Consider the following 22,378-nt stretch of genomic DNA (forward strand, 5'->3'; position numbering starts at 1 on the left):
ATGAGATTCCTCTAAATGGGTTTATTTTATATGCCCAAATTGTGGGTTGATTCGCAGTTTGGTCACTCACCGAGAGGTTTAGCTCCTGAGGCTGATTTCCACCCATTAAGTACCAGTCAATGTGACCAGTGAATTTTCCACTCCCTATCCCCCTCCAACAAAAGTTACCTGGAAAATATTCCAGAGTAATCTCTCTAGAAAAAAAGAATCCTCTTCTTATTAGAAGAGGAAATAAATCTTTTAACCAATGAGGTTAATGACCAAAATCTCAAAGCAGAATAAGACTATTCAGCTTTTCCTTACTGTGAATTGGACTCATGCTGTTGACCCCCACAAAATAGTTCATAGGCACAATGAGTCTTATTAGCAGGGCCCTCAGCAGTCACGGGATATGTTCTGAAGATAATGAAGGGTGCGAGGTTGGGAACAGATCAAAAGAGTGAGAATCTGGCTACTTCGCTAATAACAACCCACTTCTTTTCTTCATGTTGGTTTTCTCTCCTTCGCGCCGCTTGGTTAGGGTCAGGAGTGTGGAAAGTGCTCTGAATTGAAGGAGGCTGTCTTCTAATGTCATCTTCCTATTTTAATCCAGGCATCGGTCTTGTGCAAGACGACCTCCAGTGGCATGCAACTGCCCCTGGTGTGTCCTCAGGGAGATTCACTAACGACTTTTTCTCCACATATTCTTCCCTGCTTCTCAGGTCATCAGCATCCCCATGATGCTCTCTTCCTGTCTGAAGCCCCATATTTTTGAATAAGAAATAGGTCTTATTTTAGAAGTCACATAATACTGAAGAAAGTACACTCTAGAGCAGGGGTGGGCAAACTTTTTGACTCGAGGGCCACAATGGGTTCTTAAACTGGACCGGAGGGCCAGAACAAAAGCATGGATGGAGTGCTTGTGTGAACTAATATAAATGCAAAGTAAACATCATTACATAAAAGGGCACGGTCTTTTTTTTTTAGTTTTATTCATTTCAAACGGGCCAGATCCGGCCTGCGGGCCGTAGTTTGCCCACGGCTGCTCTAGAGTGTGACAGACTCAAAATGACTGACTTAATATCTCTAAGCCTCAGTTCCACAACTGTCAAATTGGAGTAAACCATGTCATAGAATCACTGTCAGAATTGTGAGATCACATATATAAGGAACTGAGCTTAGCACATGGCGCACGGTAGGTGCTGACCACATACTAGCCTCCAGACTCTTCCCCTTCAGAAGCAGCTTCTTGTTTTCTCTGTCTAGGTTGAAAGGTAGTGAATGAGTTTAAAATATTCTTTGATTACATACAATTTACATTTTGCCATAACAAGCTGCGTTACACCCCTGAGAGCTTAGTAAAAACAAATAATCATTACTTGGAGGGGAAAAAAGTCACATCATAATAAACATTCATAACAGGCATTTAAGAATGTTTATGTAGAGAACAATCCTTATAAAATATAATGCAGTTAGAAGCTTCCTGAAATTAAATGCAGAACTTTGCATGAACAAGCATATACATGTTTATTTTTCCTGGAGAGAGAATCCATAGCTTTTACCAGATTCTCTAAGAAGTCAACACAAGGTTAAGAAGCTTGTGTATAACTGTTATTAAACATTCCTCCTGTCGATTCTATCTTTTAATGACAAAGCACTTCATACATTTTGTGTAAATGAAGAGAACAAAAATGCATGTCCTTAGCTTTGTCTTGGAACATGGATTTTATTCACAAGTAAACATTCTCTTCCTAGACAACCGCATGGGGATAAAAGGAAGCCAACTGCTGTGTAACATGTCTAAAGGTGACAGTATTTAGGAGCAAAGAACCACACACAAGGACGTCAGCTGGAAGCTACGCCCCTTTGGGTCAACTGACAGAGGGATTTCCTGGCCTCTGTTTCCTGTGGGCCTTGGGGTTGCCTACAGTTGGAGAAAAGCAGCCAACACCTGGATATTTTACAAAAGGATTTCCAAACAAACACTGCCTGCTCATTTCCCCTTGGAAAAGAGGCTAAATTATCTATGGGCTCCAGGGGGCCATATTTATTATATTTCTTAAATATAAGGCTGTCAAAAATACTGTGAATAAGTGGGCAACTACCCTTTGATGGTAGCAATAACGACGATTCAAGCAAATCAACAGAGTATTAAAAAAAAGTAATGGGTATGGTGATTATAGTTAACAATACAGTATTGCATATTTGAAAGTTGCTAAGAAAGTAATATTAAAAGTTCTCATCATCCCTAGCTGGTTTGGCTCAGTGGATAGAGTGTCAGCCTGTAGACTGAAGGGTTCCAAGTTCAATTCTGGTCAGGGCACATGCCTGGGTTGCAGGCTCAATCCCCAGTAGTGGGTGTGCAGGAGGCAGCCAATCAATGATTCTCTCTCATCATTGATGTTTCTATCTCTCCCTCTCCCTTCCGCTCTGAAATCAATAAAAATATATATTTTAAGAAGTTCTCATCACAAGAAAATAAAATTCTGTAACAATGTGTGGTAATGGATTTTTTCTTTTTTAAATCATTAAATACATTTAATCAGCAATGAAAAATGTTCTCACAACCAAAGCATGAAGACCAGAATGTAATTGCCTTCTCTTATACAATCATCCAGAGAATAGAAAGAGGGATACTCTCCAATAAATTCTAAGGACCCAAATCTAAAAAAGCAACCTTGTTCATCAACATATCTGTAGATATTCTAAGCACAATATTAGCAAACTCAGCAGAATATTAAAAAGGTCATTCATCATGACCTTTTGGAGGTTATTCTAATAATACAATGATGATTTAATACTAGAAAATTAACTAAACAAATCACTTAAGAAACTAAAGAAGAAAAAGCATATGATAATTTCAGTAGGAACAGTACAAAGCATTTGGTAACATTCATAACTATTCATGCTAAAACCCTTAGCAAACTAGATGTAGACGAGAACTTCTCAGGTCTCTTCTGGGTGACCCAGTTTGCCCTGCATAGAGAAGAAGCCTCCAGCCCCCTGCCAGCTAAGAAGCTGTGGTTACTGGATAAACAAACTTTCCACTTCTTGGCAGTAGCCCCATATTTAAGTTCACTTGTTGAGATGTCTGGTGCCCAAAATTCTTGAGACTTTAGGGACTTCTGCAATGCAAATTGGTTTACTTCTTGCCTTGCTCTCTCTCTAGCTTAGTCTTTATTTTTGGGTTTGCTCAGTCAAATATGTGGTGATGGATCTTAACTAGACTTATTATGGTAACCATTTTGCAATCTATACAAATACCAAGTAATTATGTTGAACACCTAAAACTAATATAATGTTATATGTCCTTATACCTCAATTAAAATAAAATACTAGCTAGGTTTCAGGAAAAAGAAAATGATAAAGTTGAGACAATGAAGATGAGAAAGAATTTGGTTAAATGCCTTTATAAGTCCTTTATTATATACACTAGAGGCCTGGTGCATGAAATTTGTGCACTGGGGGGTGTCCCACAGCCCAGCCTCCACACTCTCCAATCTGGGACCCCTAAGGGGATGTACGACTGCTGGTTTAGGCCCAATCACCTTCCTGCCTGATTGCCTTTAACGGCTTCTGCCTGCCAGCCTGATCACCCCCTAACCACTCCTCTGCCAGCCTGATTGTCCCCAACTGCCCTCCCCTGAAGGCCTGGTCACCCCCAACTACCCTCCCTGCCCTGCAGGCCCAGTTGTCCCCAACTCCCCTCCCCTGCAGGCCTGGTCGCCCCTAACTGCCCTCCCCTGCTGGCCTGATTGCCCACAACTGCCCTTCCCTGCCAGCCATCTTGTGGTAGCCATCTTGTGTCCACACTGGGGAAGCCATCTTGTGTGAGGGTGTGATAGTCAATTTGCATAATACCTCTTAATTATATAGGATAGATTTCTTATTGGAAGGGGGGTTTCTCCCCTATCCTGATATTTGGTATTTTACATCCTTTAGGAAAATAGCATTGTATAGATACAGCAGCAGCATATAGCATTGAATAATAATGTAAATTTATAGCTGAAAGAGTTCAAATTCAATTTTATCACTTTATAGTTAAGTGGTGTTTGCCCAGCTTTCTTCGAAAATTAGTTTTCTTTACTACTTATACAATGCTCTTTTTCCCTAAAATAATACAGCACTGAGTCTGTTTTCCCTATTTGATTAACTTCCTCAGAGAACTATGCCTGAAAACAAACAAACAAAAAATGCAACTACTTCACACATTCTAAAAGCAGTTAACCCCTAAAAACACCCATTATCCCTACCCAATATCATTTTGTGTCCGTCAAAGACCTCAAATACTTGAAACTGCTGCTTTGAGTACATGAAACTGAACTGAATGGAGGTCCACCAAGAGCAGAGCTAGAACAGCAAAGGAGTGTAAGATTGAGATATTTCTGTTAAATTCCTCTAGACTGTCCTTGTGCATCTAGGCAAAACTTGGCCCAATAATTTAGAAAACCTGGGTGTCATTTTATAGATTCAACCTTACAGAGGAATTTCTTTTTATTATTCAAAATTGCTGATTCTACATGCCCATTAGGATGGCTACTATTAAAAAAAACAACACATGAGCTATCTGGTGTAGCTCAGTGGATAGAGCATTGGCCTACAGACTGAAGAGTCTCAGATTTGATTCCAGTCAAGGGCATGTACCTCAGTTGCAGGCTCCTTCCTGGCCCGGGCCTTGGTCAGAGCACATACCGGAGGCAACCAATCAATGTATTCCTCTCACATTGATATTTCTCTCTGTCTTTCCCGCTCTCTTCCACTATCTCTAAAAAAAAAAAAAAAATCAATGGGAAGCCCTAACTGGTTTGGCTCAGTAGATAGAGCGTCAGCCTGCAGACTGAAGGGTCCCAGGTTTGATTCCGGTCAAGGGCATGTACCTTGGTTACGGGCACATCCCCAGTGGGGGGAGTGTGCAGGAGGCAGCTGATCGATGTTTCTCTCTCATCGATGTTTCTAACTCTCTATCCCTCTCCCTTCCTCTCTGTAAAAAATCAATAAAATATATATTTTTAAAAAATCAATGGAAAAATATCCTCAGGTGAGGATTAAAAACACACACACATGAAAATAAAAAGTGGTTGGTGAGGATATGGAAAAATTAGAAACCTTGTGCACTGTTGCAAACGTAAAATGTTATAGCAATATGGAAAACAATATAGCAATTCCTCAAAAAAGTAAAAATATAATTATCATGTGATCCACCAATTCCATTTTTTGGTCATATATCAAATAAAATTAAAATTTCAAAAATCCTGTGAACACCCTGTTCATAGTAGCACTATTTACAACAGTCAAGAAGTGGAAGCAACCCAGATGTCCTTCAACAGAGAAGTGGATGAACAAAATTAGGTCCATACATACCATGGAATGTTATTCAGCCATGAAAAGGAAGAAAATTCTGTCATAAACCTTGAGGAAATTGTGCTAAGTGAAATAAGCCATTCACAAAAAGACAAACACTATGTAACTCTACTTATATGAAGTACAGCATGGGGAAATATAGTCAATAATACTGTAATAACTATGTATGGCACCCATTGGGTACTGGAAATACCAAGAGGAACACTTTGTAAAGTATATGGTTGATTACCACTATGCTGTACACCTGAAACTAATACAAAATAATATTGAATATAAACTGCAATTTAATTTTTTAAATAAAAATATTTTTAAAAGAAATTTAATGTTGCCCTGACTGGTTTGGCTCAGTAGATAGAGTATCAGCCTGCGGACTGAAGGGTCCCGGGTTCGATTCCAGTCAAGGGCATGTACCCTGGTTGCAGGCACATCCCCAGTGGGGGGGTGTGCAGGAGGCAGCTGGTCGATGTTTCTCTCTCATCAATATTTCTAACTCTCTATCCCTCTCCCTTCCTCTCTGTAAAAAATCAATAAAATATATTTTTAAAAAAAGAAATTTAATGTTATGTGTTTTATACCACAATTTAAAACTTTTTTAATTTTTAAAATTGCCAACTCTAAGTTTTTCAAGTACAGTGAGAACATCTTTGATATTTTTAGGTTTCAAGCATCTAGCACAGCGCCACGAACATGGTAAGAACTCAAGGCAAGCTTGTTGAACATGAAACATGGGGATGACTTAACACATTGGCAGGTAGTTGGGCGAGTGAATAGAAGAGCTCTTGAAGGGATCATCTTGAAATTGTTTTGGTGAGTGTGGTAGATGCTCTAGGTAACTCATGTCACATGCCCTGGACCCACCTCTGGTTCCAGCCATAGCTATGGTGGACGGTGCCATATGCCCAGACAACATCCCACCTCACACATCAAACTAAGACAGCAACAAAAAGAGGTCTTCCATAGAAGAGTAGTTTGCGCACCAATGTCAAGTTAAAGGGAGAAGGACAACCCCCTGGGTCTCTCTGAGCCGTTCTGCTTATAGCTGGCCCTGCCTGAACTACAGCCAATGTCAGAACAAAGAAGATGAAATGTGTTCTCATGTCAGTATTAAAAACCAAACAAAACAAAACCATCTATGGAGCCAAATGATTCATACCTGAATAATTTCTGCACTGAACAATGCTGGAAACCCTCACATAACAACCAGATTGTTTTCTGGCAAAGGTACAGAGGCCAAATAGGGCCATGCCCTTTCAGCTGCAGGGTGGACACTGGATCCGGGGGAGAACACAGAGTAACAGGGAATTGGAACTGGGGTGACAATTAGTCATAATTCAGCCCTTTAATAGGGCAAAGATGCCAGATTTAGCAAATAAAAGACAGGATGCCCAGTTAAATTTGAATTTCAGATAAACAGTGACTGACTTTTTTTTTAAGTATAAATATGTCATAGATACTTGCATGGGACATATTGTTTATGTGAACTTCAAATTTAACTGAGCATCCTATTGAGTTTATCCAGCAATCCTGACAAAGAAGATGAGCTCTAGATTTTTGTGATCAGTCTTCTGAAACCAAATTCTGTCTTCTAATCCCTCCACAACAAATTATGATCTACATCAAGATCTGGCAACATTAACCAACTTAAACTAGGAAAGAGTCAAAAACCCACCAGCCTTTCCTTTGCCAACATCTATTATTCCTAAGTTCATTTTATAGATACTTAGTGAGCACCCATTATATGGCATGCACCATTCTAGGAGCCTAGAATACAATCCTGAAAGACCTTCGCAACAAAAGAAAGAGTCATGAGATTAACCAACCAAACAAAGAAAACATAAGATTTTAAAACAGATTCAATTTGACCCCTTCTTGGTCATCTGCTGAAATACAAGACATTGTGTTAGTCTCCAGTGAGAGGTGACTTGATCTTGCAGGACCTGTGGCTGGTCATCAAACTGTTCCCAAGGACAGCTGCAGTGTCACCAACCTCATCTTAAAATAAGAGGTAATGAAACTGTATTTCAAGTGGTTCTCTTCCAATTAAGCTCCCTCAGACTTTAGGATCATCTTGAAGTCCACATTTTATAGGAAGCTAACATAGGAGTGATATGACTAAAAAGCAAGCCCTAGGCTGAGTTCCACCTAGTCCTATTATTTGCCCTCCTAGGCATGTAAAGGAACACATAGCTAACTGCTGAAGAGCACAGCAACCATTATTTCCAGGGCACTTGAAGAAATGGGAGTCTAACAACCTAAAATATAGTTTACTCATTGTATGTTTTTGAGGTACAATTCACATCACATAAAATTAGAAAGTGTACAATTAAGTGCCATTTAGTTCATTCATGATGTCATGCAATCACCACCTCTATCTAGTTCTAGAACATATTCATCACCCTCAAAGAACACTCTGTAACCATTAAGCAGTCATTCCCCATTGCTTTCTCCCCAGGCCCAGGCCATCACCAATCTGCTCTCCATCTCTATGGATTCATCCATTGTGGACTTTTCATTGCTTTGTATGGATGACTAATATTCCATTGTATGGATATACTACAATTTGTTTATCCATTCATCTACTGATGGACATTTGGACTGCTTGTCCCTTTTGGCTATTGTAAATAGTGTTACTATGACCATTCATATTTGAGTACCTGTTTTTAGTTCTTTTGCGTATATACTAAGAAAAATTGCTAGGTCATATGCTAAATCTATGTTTAACTTTTTGAAGAACCATCAAACTGTTTTCCATTGTGGCTACACCATTTCACATTACCACCAGTAATGTACAAGAGTCCCAATTTCTCCACATTTTTGTTAAAACTTAATTTCCCTTTGTCTCTTTTTTTACTACTTTAGCCATCCTAGTGAGTGTGAAGTGGTATTTCATTGTGCTTTTGATTTGCATTTTCCTAATGACTAATGGTCTTGAATATCTTTTCATATGCTTGTTAGCTACTTGTATATCTATTTTGGAGAAATGTCTATCCACTTCCTTTGCCCATATTTTAATTGGGTTGTTTATATTTTTTGTGTTTGAGTTGCAAAGATTTTTTATATATCCTGGACACTAGACTTTTATCAGATATACAATTTGCAAATTTTTCTACATTCTATAGGTTGTCTTTTTAGAATATTTTTAAATTAAAAGCCAAGTTGATACTCTTTGTCTTCTGTGTTCTTGAGTGTAGAGCATCCCTCAATGATTAACCAGACAATGATGAAACAAGAAGACAGTTGAAAGTTTCCTCATTCCTGAAACTAAAGTGTCCTTTTAATGTCAAATTAGGGTAACATCATATGGGTCTGCCAGTTTTGATAGAGATGAGGAGTTGAGATTTCTTAGGAATTCAGCTGGGAGGCTTGGAAACAAAGTCAGTGTACCAAGAAAAGTCTCGGGAAACAAAGGGGTAGGAACTAGCACCAAATAACTCCTGAAAACAAGAATTCAGACTGTGGAAAAGCCAGGATGAATGCAAACACTAAGCTAGGCTTTGGGAGATAAGAGCATCTTCACCACAGGTGGTGGGGGGAAGAATGGGAAGAGCAGAGGAACAATTCCCACAGGTTCAGGAAGCTGTGGTGGAAACTGTGGAAAGTAGAGAAGCTCTCTGACATAAAAATACACCGAATAATCATGTTTGCCTTTTCCAAGAGAGGATGGGATACCTAGTTTAATAAGCTTGAGACTGTGTTAGAAAGATTGCACTAGCCCCATTGGGATAGCTGTTTGGAACTTTTCCAACTCAAGTTTCTATGTTGATGAGCAGAAGTTGCATTTGGAACAAAATTACTTCCCACCAACTGTCTGAGTAATTCTATGTTGGTCAGTATCCAATAGTAAAAGCCTGTTGGTAGAAAAGAGGAGTGATACACATTTTAAGAAGAATCAAAAGTCAGAGCGTTCTGATGACTCCTGAAACTAAAGAAATAACCTTCTTTAATTTAAAAGCTGCTTCTGTAGGTCAAGATTCTGACATAGTTTATGTCCCTAAATTCTGCTGGGAAGTCCAAGTTAAGGTTTCCAACATTTACTGAGCATTAGAATACCTGGGGGCTTTTAAAAATAGAGCTACCTGAAATCTTTAGAGTTAGAAAGTAGATTAATGGTTGCCTGGGGCTGGGTGGGAAGAAGGAGTGACTGAGAATAGATGACAAGGATCTTTGTGGGTGATAGAAATGTTCTAAAGTTGGATTGGTTGTTCTAAAGTGGTGATGGTTGCACAACTCTACAAGTGAACTAAAAATCAATACATTGGACACCTAAAATGAGTACATTTTAAGCTATGTAAAACTGAACCTCAATAAAACTACTTTAAAAAAGCAAAAAATATGAAGAATATATTTATATTCTTTATTCTGGTTAGTGGTAGAAAAAAATATTCAGCATTACTTTAGCTTTACAAGTAAATTAACATGTTAAAATCACTCATATAGTTTTTTTAAAGCGATTTAAAATATTTGTATTTAAAGTATTTAAAAAATATTTTTATTGATTTCAGAGAGGGAGAGAGAGATAGAAACATCAATGATGAGAGAGAATCACTGATCGGCTGCCTCCTGCACGCCCCCTACTGGGGATTGAGACTTTGACTAGAACTGAACCTGGGTCCCACAGGTTGATGCTCTATCCACTGAGCCAAACCAGCTAGGGCCTCATATAACTTCTGTATATAAATTCTTAGTTTCTCATATAAATTCATAGACTATCACACCCAAAAATACAGCTACCTAGGCCTCACCCTAACAAATTCTAATTCAAGTGTTTAACGTAGGAACCAGTCATCTGCATTCCTTTCTTTTTATAATTTCTCCGGGTGACTATAAAAGTATAGCCAAGTTTGAGAATCACTGAGGTAAAGCAAAAGGAAATAAAACAGTCAAGGCACTTTATTTCTTTATTTACATCATTTTATTTGAATCGTATCTCTTAGGGATTTCATCACAAATGAAAATTTTCTGTCAAAAAATATTTGTAATCCTGGGGCCATGGAACAATAGTTAGTTTGATATTTTAACATAGAGAGTGAAATAACCAGCCTTGAACCAGTCACACAGATGGAATATCTGTACTGGAGTATGCCTTCGGATGATAACACAGCCCACGTATGTTCTAGGAATGTCTGAATTTCAAATACTCTTTCCATCAAGCCCATAAATCATCAAAATATTTTAGGAGAGAGGAACAGGGGGTAAGGGGATAGGAGGGGGAATCTTGCTTTTCACTGTACTAGCTTGTCGTCATTTAGATTCTGAACCATGAGTTACACTTTTTGGCATCCAAATTACACCTCACAGAATTAGCTTATAGATTGAGAAGGAGCCTATTCATTGACGATAGAGTAGCTATGGGCCCAATCCTGATATACCAGGAAAGTAAACTGAGGCAAAGATAGGTGATATTGCTTTTAGCCTTTTATTGCATTTTTATATAATTAGGGAGAGACGGGGAATTTGAACTCACACCCTCAGTATTTTACGAAAACTCCCCAAGAGGGTAGTTATAAAGGTTGAATGAGATAATGATATATGCAAAGTGCTGAGCCTAGCTTCTAGCACATAGCAATCCTTATCTAGAATTGCTTCCCTAAAGATGAAAATGGGTCCAGTGGTCTGAGATTTGCTTAGAGAAATTCCAGAAGACTGACTTCTGAACACAACCAGCTCCATCTGAGGAATGTACTGGCTTGGATCCACATTCATGCAATGACAGCTCATGTTGGTGCAAGGCCAAACCTAGTTTGATCTCTACCCTAGATTTCTTTTGGAAACACGCAAGTGTCCAGACAAAATCACAACATCTGTGCCTCTCCTGCTGAGGCTGCCATTTTGCAGAAATAATAACAGCTGAGCTCTGAAAGATGGGAATGAGGAGCAAAAAGGCAACCCATCCTCTGCACCTGGCCCGGGTAAATGCCTGTGAAACCTCCATGTTCCGGAGGGAAAGTATTTGCTCTGCTACAAAGTGCCAGGAAAACAATTTTCTTAAAAATAAACAGGTCCCAAGAGATCAATGGTCTGGAAAAATTCCTCTAAGATTCTCTCAGGCCCTGAGTGTAAACAGTAAGCAACTTTTCAGGCCAACAATTGTGATTCATACCCTCCAAACATAACGCACACACCACACTTGCATACATCTCTGATGAGTCACAGTGGTTCTGAAAAGTAGACAAAACACACATACTTCTCATCACTGTAGCAGGACCCTACGAATCCCCTACTGGGGGCCTGGACACAGAGCTATTGAGTCCTGGGCACTCACCCCAGACACACAGCACAGTTGCTCTGCCCTCTCGGAGCCTACAAACTCTCAAAGAATTGAAACATAGCTCCTTCACACAGTTGTACATTAAAAAAAATCCCTGTAAATTATGATTAGGATGCAATGAAATTTAAGAACATTCTTTGTTACTAGGAGATAGATAGATAGATAGATTTGCTTTTATTCTCTAATTTGCAGGTACTTACTTAGCTGTCTACTCTCTAAAAGGTATTTTAAGGAGATAAAATCTAATCAGACAAAGACCTGCCTTCAAAATCATACTTATGAGCTAATAAAAATGGTAAGATTTGCAAAGAAAATAAGTAAATATAAAATACCTAGAGGCCCGGTGCACAAAAATTTGTGCACTCGGGAGGCAGGCGGGGTCCCTCAGCCCGGCCTGTGCCCTCTCCCAGTCTGGGACCCCTCGGGAGATAACGACCTGCTGGCTTAGGCCTGCTCCCAGGTGGCAGAGGGCAGGCCCAATCCCTAGGTGCAGCCCCTGGTTGGGCTCAGAGCAGGGCTGATTGGGGAGTTGGGGCGCCACCCCTGTCATGCACAGAGCAGGGCAGGGCGGATTGGGAGATTGAAATGCCACCCTCAGTCATGCTCAGGGTAGGGCTGATTGGGGGGTTGGGGCACCGCCCCCTGTCACACTCAAGGCAGGGTCGATGGGGAGGTTGTGGCGCCACCCCTATCACGCACAGAGCAGGGCCAATCAGGGGGTTGGGGCGCTGCCCCCTGTCATGCACAGAGCAGGGCCCATCAGGGGGGTTGGGGCTCTGTACCCTGTCACGGACAGAGCAGGGTTGATCAGGGGGTTGGGGAGCTCCCCCTGTCACTCACAGAGTAGGGCCGATAGGGGAGTTGGGGCACCGCCCCCTATCACACACAGAGCTGGGCGGATCAAGGGGTTGGGGTGCCACACCCTGTCATACTCAGGGCAGGGCCGATGGGGAGGTTATGGCTCTACCTCGTCACACACAGAGCCGGGCCCGTGGGGGCGGGGGGGTTGGGGCACCAAACCCTGTCACACACAGAGCAGGGCCGATCAGGGGGGTGGGGCACCGCACGCTGTCACACACAGAGCCGCAGGGCGACCAGGGGGTTGGGGAGCTCCCCCCTATCAGGCACAGAGCAGGGATGATCAGGGGGTTGGGGCGCCTTCCCCTGTCAAGAACAGAGCAGGGCGGATAGGGAGGTTGTGGCCCCACCCCCTGTCACACACAGAGCCGCAGGGCTATCAGGGGGTTTGGGTGCTGCCCCCTGTCACACTGATCCCGGTGCCGGGAGGCCTCTCGGCTCCACTGATCCCGGTGCTGGGAGGCATATTACCCTTTTACTATATAGGATAGAGGCCTGGTGCACGGGTGGGGCCGGCTGGTTTGCCCTGAAGGGTGTCCTGGATCAGGGTGGGGGTCCCCACTGGGGTGCCTGGCCAGCCTGGATGAGGGGATGATGGCTGTTTGCAGCTGGTCACACACCCTTCAGGGTAGGGATCCCTACTGGGGTGCCTGGCCAGTCTGGGTGAGGGGCTGAGGGCTGTTTTCAGGCTGGTGGGTGACTGAAGCTCCCAACCGCTCCTTTTTTTCTTTTTTTTTATTCTGGGCCAGCTTTAGCTTTGAGTCTTGGCTCCAGCTCTTAGGCCTCCACTGCTGAAAGCAGGTTTCTGGTCTTTGTTTACCTCCTGTATTTGAAACAATGTTGCGATCCTGCTGGCTGAAGCCCTGCGGACTAAACCAGGTTTCTGGGGCTTTGTTTAGCTTCTATATTTGTAACATAGTTGCTTAGAGTTGCAGCTCAGAGGCCGGCAGCGGCAGGCAGGGAACGTTGGAGTCCTCCATCACTGAAGCAAGCAAGCCTCATGTTCGCTTCCAGCTGCCTGGCTGCCGGCCGCCATCTTGGCTGGCAGTTAATTTGCATATTGCCCTGATTAGCCAATGGGAAGGGTAGCGGTCGTATGCTAATTACCATGTTTCTCTTTTATTAGATAGGATGGTAATGACAATTATTAAGCTCTTACTCTGGGCCAGGCACTTCACACACACTAACAATTCCAATGACCCTATGAGAGAGTTATCACCCCTGATCTGCAGATGTGCAAGCTGAGTCTTACAGGGCCCAGGTAATTTTTTTCAAGGTTATAGTTAATAACAACTAGAATCCATTAACCATACACATGGCCGCCTATATGACATAGAATAGTGTATTGTATCTGATGCCATTTCTGAATGTCAGACACCTTGACAATATTTTAAAATTTCATTTAGATCTGAATTGAGAGAGTCAAACTCAATGTTTGGAGTCAACATATAACAAAAGACCTGAGTCCCCTACAGACCAGGACACATTCCAGTGTTTGAGAGGAAACTACTTCTCATGTGGAGAAGTAGTTTCCAGATTATTTTGCATTATGTTAAATTTAGTCCACTTATCAAGTCATTTGCCCAGCCTCCTTCCAATTTCATCCCTAAATATTCTTACACAGGAAGATTTCTTGAGCCACTTTCCTTGCAATCAAAGGGATTAAGATTCTACATATTCACTTATCACTTAGCATTTCTCTGATCTCAATGCCACAATGATCTTGTCATTCTGACTCTGGTGCAATTTTTTAAAAAGATTTTTTATTGAGCCCTAGCAGGTTTGGCTCGGTGGACAGAGCATTGTCCTGCAGACTGAAGGGTGCCAGGTCCGATTCCGGTGAAGGCCATGTACTTTGGTGGTGGGCTCAATCCCCAGTAGGGGGAGGGCAGGAGGCAGATGATCAATGATTCTTTCTCATCATTGACATTTCTTTTCTTTCTTTATTTTTCTTTTCTTTTTTGTTAATACTCATCTGAGGATATTTTTTGCATTAATTTTTAAGGAGAGTAGAAGAGAGAGGGAAAGACAGAGAGAAACATCGATGTGAAAGAAACACATCGATTGGTTGCCTCCTGCACACGCCCTGACCAGGGCCCGGGCTGGGGAGGAGACTGCAACCAAGGCACCCTTGACCGGAATCAAACCCTGGACCCTTTGGTCCGCAGGCCAAAGCTCTATCCACTGTGCTAAACCAACTAGTGCCTCATCATTTATGTTTCTATCTCTCTCTCCCTCTCTTTTCCTCTCTGAAATCAATAAAAATATTTTTTAAAAAAATATTTTGTATTAAATTTGAGAGAGAGAGAGAAGAGAGAGAAACATTGATGTGAGAGCAAAACATTAATCAGCTGCACACCCCCTATTGAAGATTGAGCCCAAAACCAGGACATGTGCACGGACTGGGAATCAAACCAGCAACCTTTTCAGTGCATGGGACAGCACCCAACCAACTGAGCCACTCTGTCCAGGGCTCTGGTGCAATTTTTGGACCCATCTGTCCAAGCCTTACTAGTATCCTATCTAACAATAGACAAACATGGTAACTGACCATACCTTCGCTACGCCTCCCACTGGCTAATCAGCATGATATGCAAATTAACCACCAACAAAGATGGCGGTTAATTTGCATTCGTAGGCTCCAAGCGGTGGAGTGAAGCCTGACCGCCTGGGGCCCACGGAGCAGCGAGGCCTGACGTCTCCGGGGCCTGCGGAGCAGCGAGGCCTCACGGACCCGGGGCCAGCAGAGCAGCGAAGCCGGATGTTTCCGGGGCTGGCTCCGGCCAGAACTCGGCCAAAGCGAAGGCCTGGGCCCCGGGTGCCAGAGGCAAACCCGTGCCAGCAGCCAGGGGAAAGGAAGGCCTATTGCACAAATCTCTTTGTGCAGCAGGCCTCTAGTTATAGAATAAAACACAAGTGATTATTTAATATAAATTATTAGTTTTAAAACAAATTTCTAGAAAATGACCCTATAATCCCTCACCCCTAGTATAAAATGATTTTTTATATAACTTCTTAGTCTTTTGTCATACTTGTATTTAACAAAGTTATCATATTTAACATTATAGTGTATCTACAATTGTGTCTTTTCTTCCCTGTAACATGCTGAATCATGTTTACAACCATATTTTACTTATTATGCCTGTATGGTTGAATATTCAGGATGATAGAATGTTTTTGCTACTACAAATTATCCAACAGGTTCATACATAAAACATTACCAATATTTTAGGTGTTTCACCTAGGTTAAGTTCCCAGAAGTGAGATTACCGTGTCAAATAATTTAAACATTTTTAAATCTCTTAATAAACGCTGGCTTAAAAAATAAATTGTGCAGGACACTGTCTTTGTTTTGTTGCACTTGTTTAGATTCTCCAAAACACTCAAAGCCTTTGTTGAAGGGATGCCATCTGGTTTACAGATTTCTCTAAAGCCAACGCCCAGCTCTGCATTACTCCAGAAGATCTGCGCATGTCCAGCAAGCACCACTCACCTTCCGCCCTTCCGCTGCCCTTCTGCCTACTATTGTGTAGAGGCAGCACCTCCAGGGACGTGATGCCTGAACTCTCCAGAATATTCACTTCCACTGTCAGCCTCCCCACCAGTTGCTGGGGTCGCACACTGATGACGTGCTCATACTTCCCAAGCCGCCTCTGCAAGAGCTCTTCATAACTCAGGAGGAAGACAGCTTTGTCCTTGCTGGGAATGACTACGGAGGCTCTGAACGTTTCAGTCCCCTTCTCCCTGTACGCAAGAGAAAAGGGATAGAGGGTCGGAGAAAGCCAGATTCCCTCAAGTCACCTTGGGGAACAGGCCAATCTGTAACAGTCCTTACAAATCAAAAGTCAAAATTATCACAGGGGGGTGAGGAAGGAGTAAAGGTTTGTACTAGAAGTTTGCAAAGGTCCAAAGGATACTAAAGAGTAGAGAATTCATATACTACTGAACTCTCCTCCCTCTTCCTGAGCCTTTTCCCAAGGGGTTAAGGGGGAAAGGGCATGCTCAGTGGTTGAGCGTTGTCCTGTGAACCAGGAGGTCATGGTTTGATTCCCAGTCAGGGTATATGCCTGGGGTTTTGGGTTTGATCCCCAATAGCGGGCATGCAAGAGGCAGACTATCAATGATTCTCATTGATGTTTCTATCTCTTCCTTCCTCTCCCTTCCTTTCTCTGAAATCAATTTAAAAAAACATATTTTTTAAAAAGTTATCTGTGTACGTGTCTTCAAAAAAATAGCTAACTTATAAGGTTTTCACATTTTGGTAAGGTGTGATGAATATGCTTAAGGGAAGGGTAAAAAGTAAAGTATTGCAAAGCATATAAAAATACAAATCATTTTAAATGCTTTCATTACATGGAGTGAGAGTTCTCTGATTCAAGATGGCAGACTGACTGTAACAGGAAGAGTAAGGATCAAACCAAAGAAATAAGGGTGGTAGGGTCAACCATCAGTGGGTATTTCAAATCATTTCTGGAAGACCTGGGGTATTCCGTAGATCAAGAACTCTACAGCTCAGACACTGTAGGAAGGGACTGCAGCAAAGTAGAGTAACACACCATCTGCAGAATCTCAGAGACTCCGGATTCTGGTTCAACAGGACACCACAAGATGAGAGTGAGAAGGGGGGCCAAGTACAGGGAGGAGAACTCCAACTTTACATATAAATGAATGAATGACTAAGATGATGGTCTTCCTACACTCCTCTTTCCCAGAGCTGAAGAGACAAAAATGGAAAACTTCTGTTGAAAGCTAATCAGAATGAGAAAATAAAAAAAGGACTGATACTTAAACCCATTATTGTAAAATACCAGAATATCAGATAGAGAAACAAATAAAAGGAATGGTATTTGGCCACATTAAATGCAGTATCAGTAATACTGGATGTTGTGAGGCACTGGAGCAATGTCTTCAAAGTTCATTGGTAAATTATTCTGAATCTTAAATTCCATACACAGTCAACACTTTAATCAAGGTCTCAGAAAGTATGCCTTTCACACACTCATTTCGAGTAAGTAACTAAAGAATACACTTCAGCAAAGTGGAGGTGAAAATCAAGATATTATGGAATACAAGAAGTAATGAAACCAAGCCAGGTAAATATAAAAAGGTGTCCCAAGGTCAATGTTATGTGACAAGGAAAATATTATGTGACAGTCTTCCATGGTCTGGAGACACCTATTCTGTCATGTTTTAACAGCTCAGAAATCAAGATGTGCCTTCCAGTTGCTGTTGACAATGACATGGGTTCACTGTTTGTAGAAGCTTGGTCACAACTGTTCACTTACCATTTCAAATGAGTTATGTGTCTTGCTGGATGTTAATTGTGACAAAATTAAATGTTATCTCATCAGAAAATCAATTAGAAACTCCAGGAAAAAAACAGAAATGTGTAGGTCGTGATCCAACTAAACTGTGGCATGATTCTGAACAATTTGTGAGTTATAAGAAAAGGTAATCCTGCTCTGAGTGGTTTGGCTCAGTGGATAGAGTGTCGGCCTGCGGACTGAAGGGTCCCAGGTTCGATTCCGGTCAAGGGCATGTACCCCGGTTGTAGGCGCATCCCCAGTAGGGGGTGTGCAGGAGGCAGCTGATTGATGTTTCTCTCTCATCAATGTTTCTAGCTCTCTATCCCTCTCCCTTCCTCTCTATAAAAAATCAATAAAATATTTTTTTAATAAAGAAAGAAAAGGTAATCCTGATAAAGACCACTTGGTGTGGTGAACACACAATGCTGTGTACAGATGGTGTGGTATAGAATTGTGCACCTGAAACCTGTACAATTCTGTGAACCCGTATCACCCCAATAAATTCAATAAAAGTGTTGCTTTTTAAGTTAAGTTTTAATGAACTGCTATGGCAAGGGAGGTGACATACCAGCAGCATCATGGAATATTTTTCGAAACAAAGGAAGACACAGGGTTATTATAGGATTGGGGGAAGGGTGGAATGCGGGTAAATGAAGCAGTGTTTGGAAGCTCAAAGAAAAGCAGGGCTGTGTGTAAGACATTTAATATCTGCCTGAACTGAGAAGCAAACTCAAGGTTCTTTGTCCTGAGGAGCTACAAAATTAAGATAAATATGGACTTTTCTGAAACTGTGGGCCTTGGTTGCTTCTCATTATCAAAGTGAACCCATGACTCACATGTTCCATTCTCGCTAGCAGGATTTCCAACAGCAAAGTTTCTGACAGTCTATGAATTTAGAGAACAAGCTTTCTCAAAGCTACATCCTTTTATTAATGAACAAAATGCAAGCTTACATGTTCACAATGTTTTATCTAGATACTAAGATCACTTTTCTCCAAACAGGCTGGTAGAGAGGGAAACAGAATCTTAGTATACTAGATGGCTCAACAGTTAATGTTATTTATGTATTATTAAAAGTAAATGCTATTTCTGGGTTTTCAATGTTAAGATTCAGTTTATAGATAAAAAAATACAAATATTGTGACAGATTAGAATTTAAATGTTAGTAACTCTGACAACGAAAAAGTAAATTATTAGATAAGAAAAGATGGGTGCTGGGAATGAAAACAGAGAAGTAAGGTAAAATGCCAGAGTGGGAATATTATCAGAGATTGTAGGGCTAGTCTAAGATGGTATAACTGCTAAAATGGATGTAAGAAGAAGGAATAATAATGTAAAAATTTGGAACACAGAAGGAGAATGGAAGCATTGTCATTGAAATCCTATGATTTCACAGTATAGATTCAACAAATAATATCTGATATTTATCAAGAAATTTTTAAAAACCAAGACCATCATAATATTTAGAGTTATGGAGATTAAAAAAAAAACTGCAGAAACAGTAGAAATGGATGTTTCTAGGAAGGGGGAGTGCTAAACCATTCTTTTTTTTTTACTATAAATCCTTATTTATTATGCTGTTAGCCAGGTGTATTATTATTATTATTATTATTATTATAAATTAGAAAATAAATTCTTGAAGGAAGAAAGAGATCAAGATGGCTAAGCAAAAAGGTAGAAAATTTGAAATTTGCTAAAGTGAATTTGTAATTTGTTAATTAAATGGCACTTACCCATTATCTTCTGTGGTTTTATTCCTGTCCTCTTTTACCTTATCACCATTTTTCTTTTCTCTCTCTGTAATTTCCCCCTGATACACTGTGTCTCCAACTAGCCTGAAAGTAAGAGACAGCTGTGTTAGTGGTTTGCAGTTCCAAGACAAATGCATGGATCTCATAACCATGACAACAGTAGAAAATATTTTTATTTGCCTCTTGGATATGCAAAAACTGCATTCCAAACCAGGGCACTACCCTTGAATCATTCGTTTCATCCTAGGGCAATTTTCAACAGGTACAAATGTTAAGACACAACTCGAGGTGCCTCTATGATTCTTCAGGAAGAAATAAGATCTGCTCAAACTTCCATGATAATCCATCAACGTGAATCTATAAATCTGAAATTTAGGCCCAGGCCTAAAATTCAAACCCAACACCTCCCCTCTTCTGCATATCTTTACCATCCACTGGGAAAAGAAAAACTATATCTAACATAGCCAAGGTTTCATGCTACCTTGTCATTCAGATCTCAACTTAAACATTGCCTCTTCTGAGCCATCTCCCTGATTCCCTACCTAAAAAAGCCCCTCTCAATTTTGTTTGCCTTCTTTATAGCATTTGCTACTGTCTGAAATGACCTCATGTATTGATTTGTTTACTTATTATTATTATAAAATTTCTAGTGCAGAGCAGCACTATCTCTTTCATAGATGTGGACAATCACTTTGAAGAGGGCCTGGCCCAGAGTGGGTACTCATTTGTTGGAGGGAAGGAGAGAAGGAAAGAGGAAATGAAGAGGTCATGGAAAGGAGGAAGAAAGGAAGACAGAGAGGGAGAAAGGGAGAAGGAAGAGAAGGAAGGGGGAGAGAAAGAAGAAGGGAATCAACCTTCTGGCCCATGTATCATCCGCTGAGAAATAAATTCTCACAGCTCAAAGGCTGTGGGCCACACATCAGCTCAGGCTCACCCTGTCCACCCCACACAGAAATCTTCATTCCGGGCTCTCTGACTCTGTCACCTACATAGTGAAGTTGGTGATGAAAGCTGCGGCTGGAATCTGCATCAGAAACTCAATTTCTTGGTCCTCAGAAGCTCTATTCAGCATTCTGCAGGAAACCGCAGTGAAGGCATAGCGAGAAATAATGGTAGACCTCACCGAGAATTCTGTCATCAAAGGTTTGGTTTTCTGTTGGAATTAAAACACACAGTATTTTCAATGATGTGTGAAACCATGATTCAGCCATTTGGGAAAGAAGTGGTTCTTTTTTTCCATAAGAGAAATAATCTTCAATTTGGGAGAGTTTGGCATGTAATTCTTTACTTCTGTCTTTGCCTTTTCTGACTTTACCACTTTTTACTCTCTCCACTTGTAAGACAACCATGGTTAAATAACCAGTTTATGACATAGGAACAAATCTTCTGGCCTAACTTTAACAAATGCACACAGTTAATATTTCTAATTTAACTGACACTATGCAATACTTAAGTTCTTTAAAGAGTTATTGGAATTTTAGAAGTAAAGTGTATGAAGTATATAATATTTTTCTGTTATAAATATTTAGGTCACATTTATAGAATCACCAAATTGATCAAAAATCAAAGCATGCCTAAAGAAGTTCTCATTTTCCAAATTAATTTCAATACCCACTTAGAGACACTATAATCCCGGCTTTCCCATTTGGAGTACAATCACATTATTGTAAAATGGGAGTCAATACTGAGCTCCAGAAAATACTGGGGGATTTAGAACCCCAAAAAGGGAAAGTTTATGCTAATTAAACTTATCCTAAAAGGCTCTGATAAGGGCTGTCCCTACTCCTTTAAGAAAAAGTTTGTTGAGCCCTAGTCTATACTATTTAAACAGATAAGGCCCAGATATCCATCATTATACATTGGTGTGTATAATGGAAGACATCTCAAATTATATAGTTCATAGACTTTTTTATTTGACTTGCACAATCTTTAAAAGTCTTGGTGACAAAATTTAAAAATTAGGAAAGGTCACATAGAAATCCATAATGCCCATTTTTCTTGAAACACAAAGTGGGACCACTCTAGTTATGCATCCTGCATGATCAGAAGCTGCTGGCTCTACTGATCAGACTCATACATATCCCATACTCCCAGCTACTCAGGCCCTTCCAATCCTAATTGTCTCATTGACACTGAGGCTGACACCAAGTAGCCATTTTCACTGGATTTTTCCTTATTCCCAGCCCATTTCCCCCATTGATGTTCTCTGTTCTACTAGATAAAAAGTGCCCACAATTGCACACTGTATTTAAAGCAGCACTTTTCACAACAGCTAAAATGTGGAAACAACCCAAGTGTCCACTGATGGATGAATAGACAAACAAGATGTAGCATATGCAGACAATGAGATGCTATTCAGCCTTTAGAAGGAAAAAAAATCTGACACATGTTACAACACAGATGAACCATGAGAACATTAGGCTAAGTGAAATAAATCAGACATAAAAGGACAAATGCTTTATGGGTTTTTGCAAGATGAAAAGAGTTATGAAGATTGAAGGTGGTGATGGTTGCATGACAGTGTGAATGTACTTAATACCACTGAACTGTACACTTTAAAGTGTTAAGGTACATTTTGTGTTATGAGTATTTTACTATAATTTTTTAAAAAGAAAGAAAAAAATCATCTTTTTAAAAAGACACAGATTCTTTGTTTTTTGTGCTATTGAGAGCTGGAGTTTTATTCACTTCTCTGTGAATCCTGGCCTTAGTGACTTGCCTCACCTAGAGAGCCCACTGGAAGTGATGCCCTGGGACTAAGAGGCCAGGCCACAGGAAACTTCACCAACTCCATCCGGGTCTCTCAGAACACACTCTTTGGAGGCTCTGAGTTACCACATTAGACTGAGACTGTC

General features: G+C 40.7%; 1 protein-coding gene across 1 annotated transcript in view; it reads right to left on the bottom strand.

Moving 5' to 3' along the window:
* Nucleotides 1–22,378, bottom strand: part of ITIH5 (inter-alpha-trypsin inhibitor heavy chain 5) — an 87,120-nt gene that overhangs the window by 45,945 nt on the left and 18,797 nt on the right. Inside the window, exons 3-5 of the mRNA XM_059663762.1 lie at nt 20,513–20,676; nt 19,506–19,607; nt 15,960–16,210 (exon numbers count right to left, since the gene is read on the bottom strand). Of these exons, the coding sequence (XP_059519745.1) occupies nt 15,960–16,210; nt 19,506–19,607; nt 20,513–20,676 (517 nt within the window). The remainder of the gene's footprint in view (nt 1–15,959; nt 16,211–19,505; nt 19,608–20,512; nt 20,677–22,378) is intronic.

This window comes from Myotis daubentonii, chromosome 1 (genome assembly GCF_963259705.1).
Source record: "Myotis daubentonii chromosome 1, mMyoDau2.1, whole genome shotgun sequence".
Taxonomy (NCBI): domain Eukaryota; kingdom Metazoa; phylum Chordata; class Mammalia; order Chiroptera; family Vespertilionidae; genus Myotis; species Myotis daubentonii.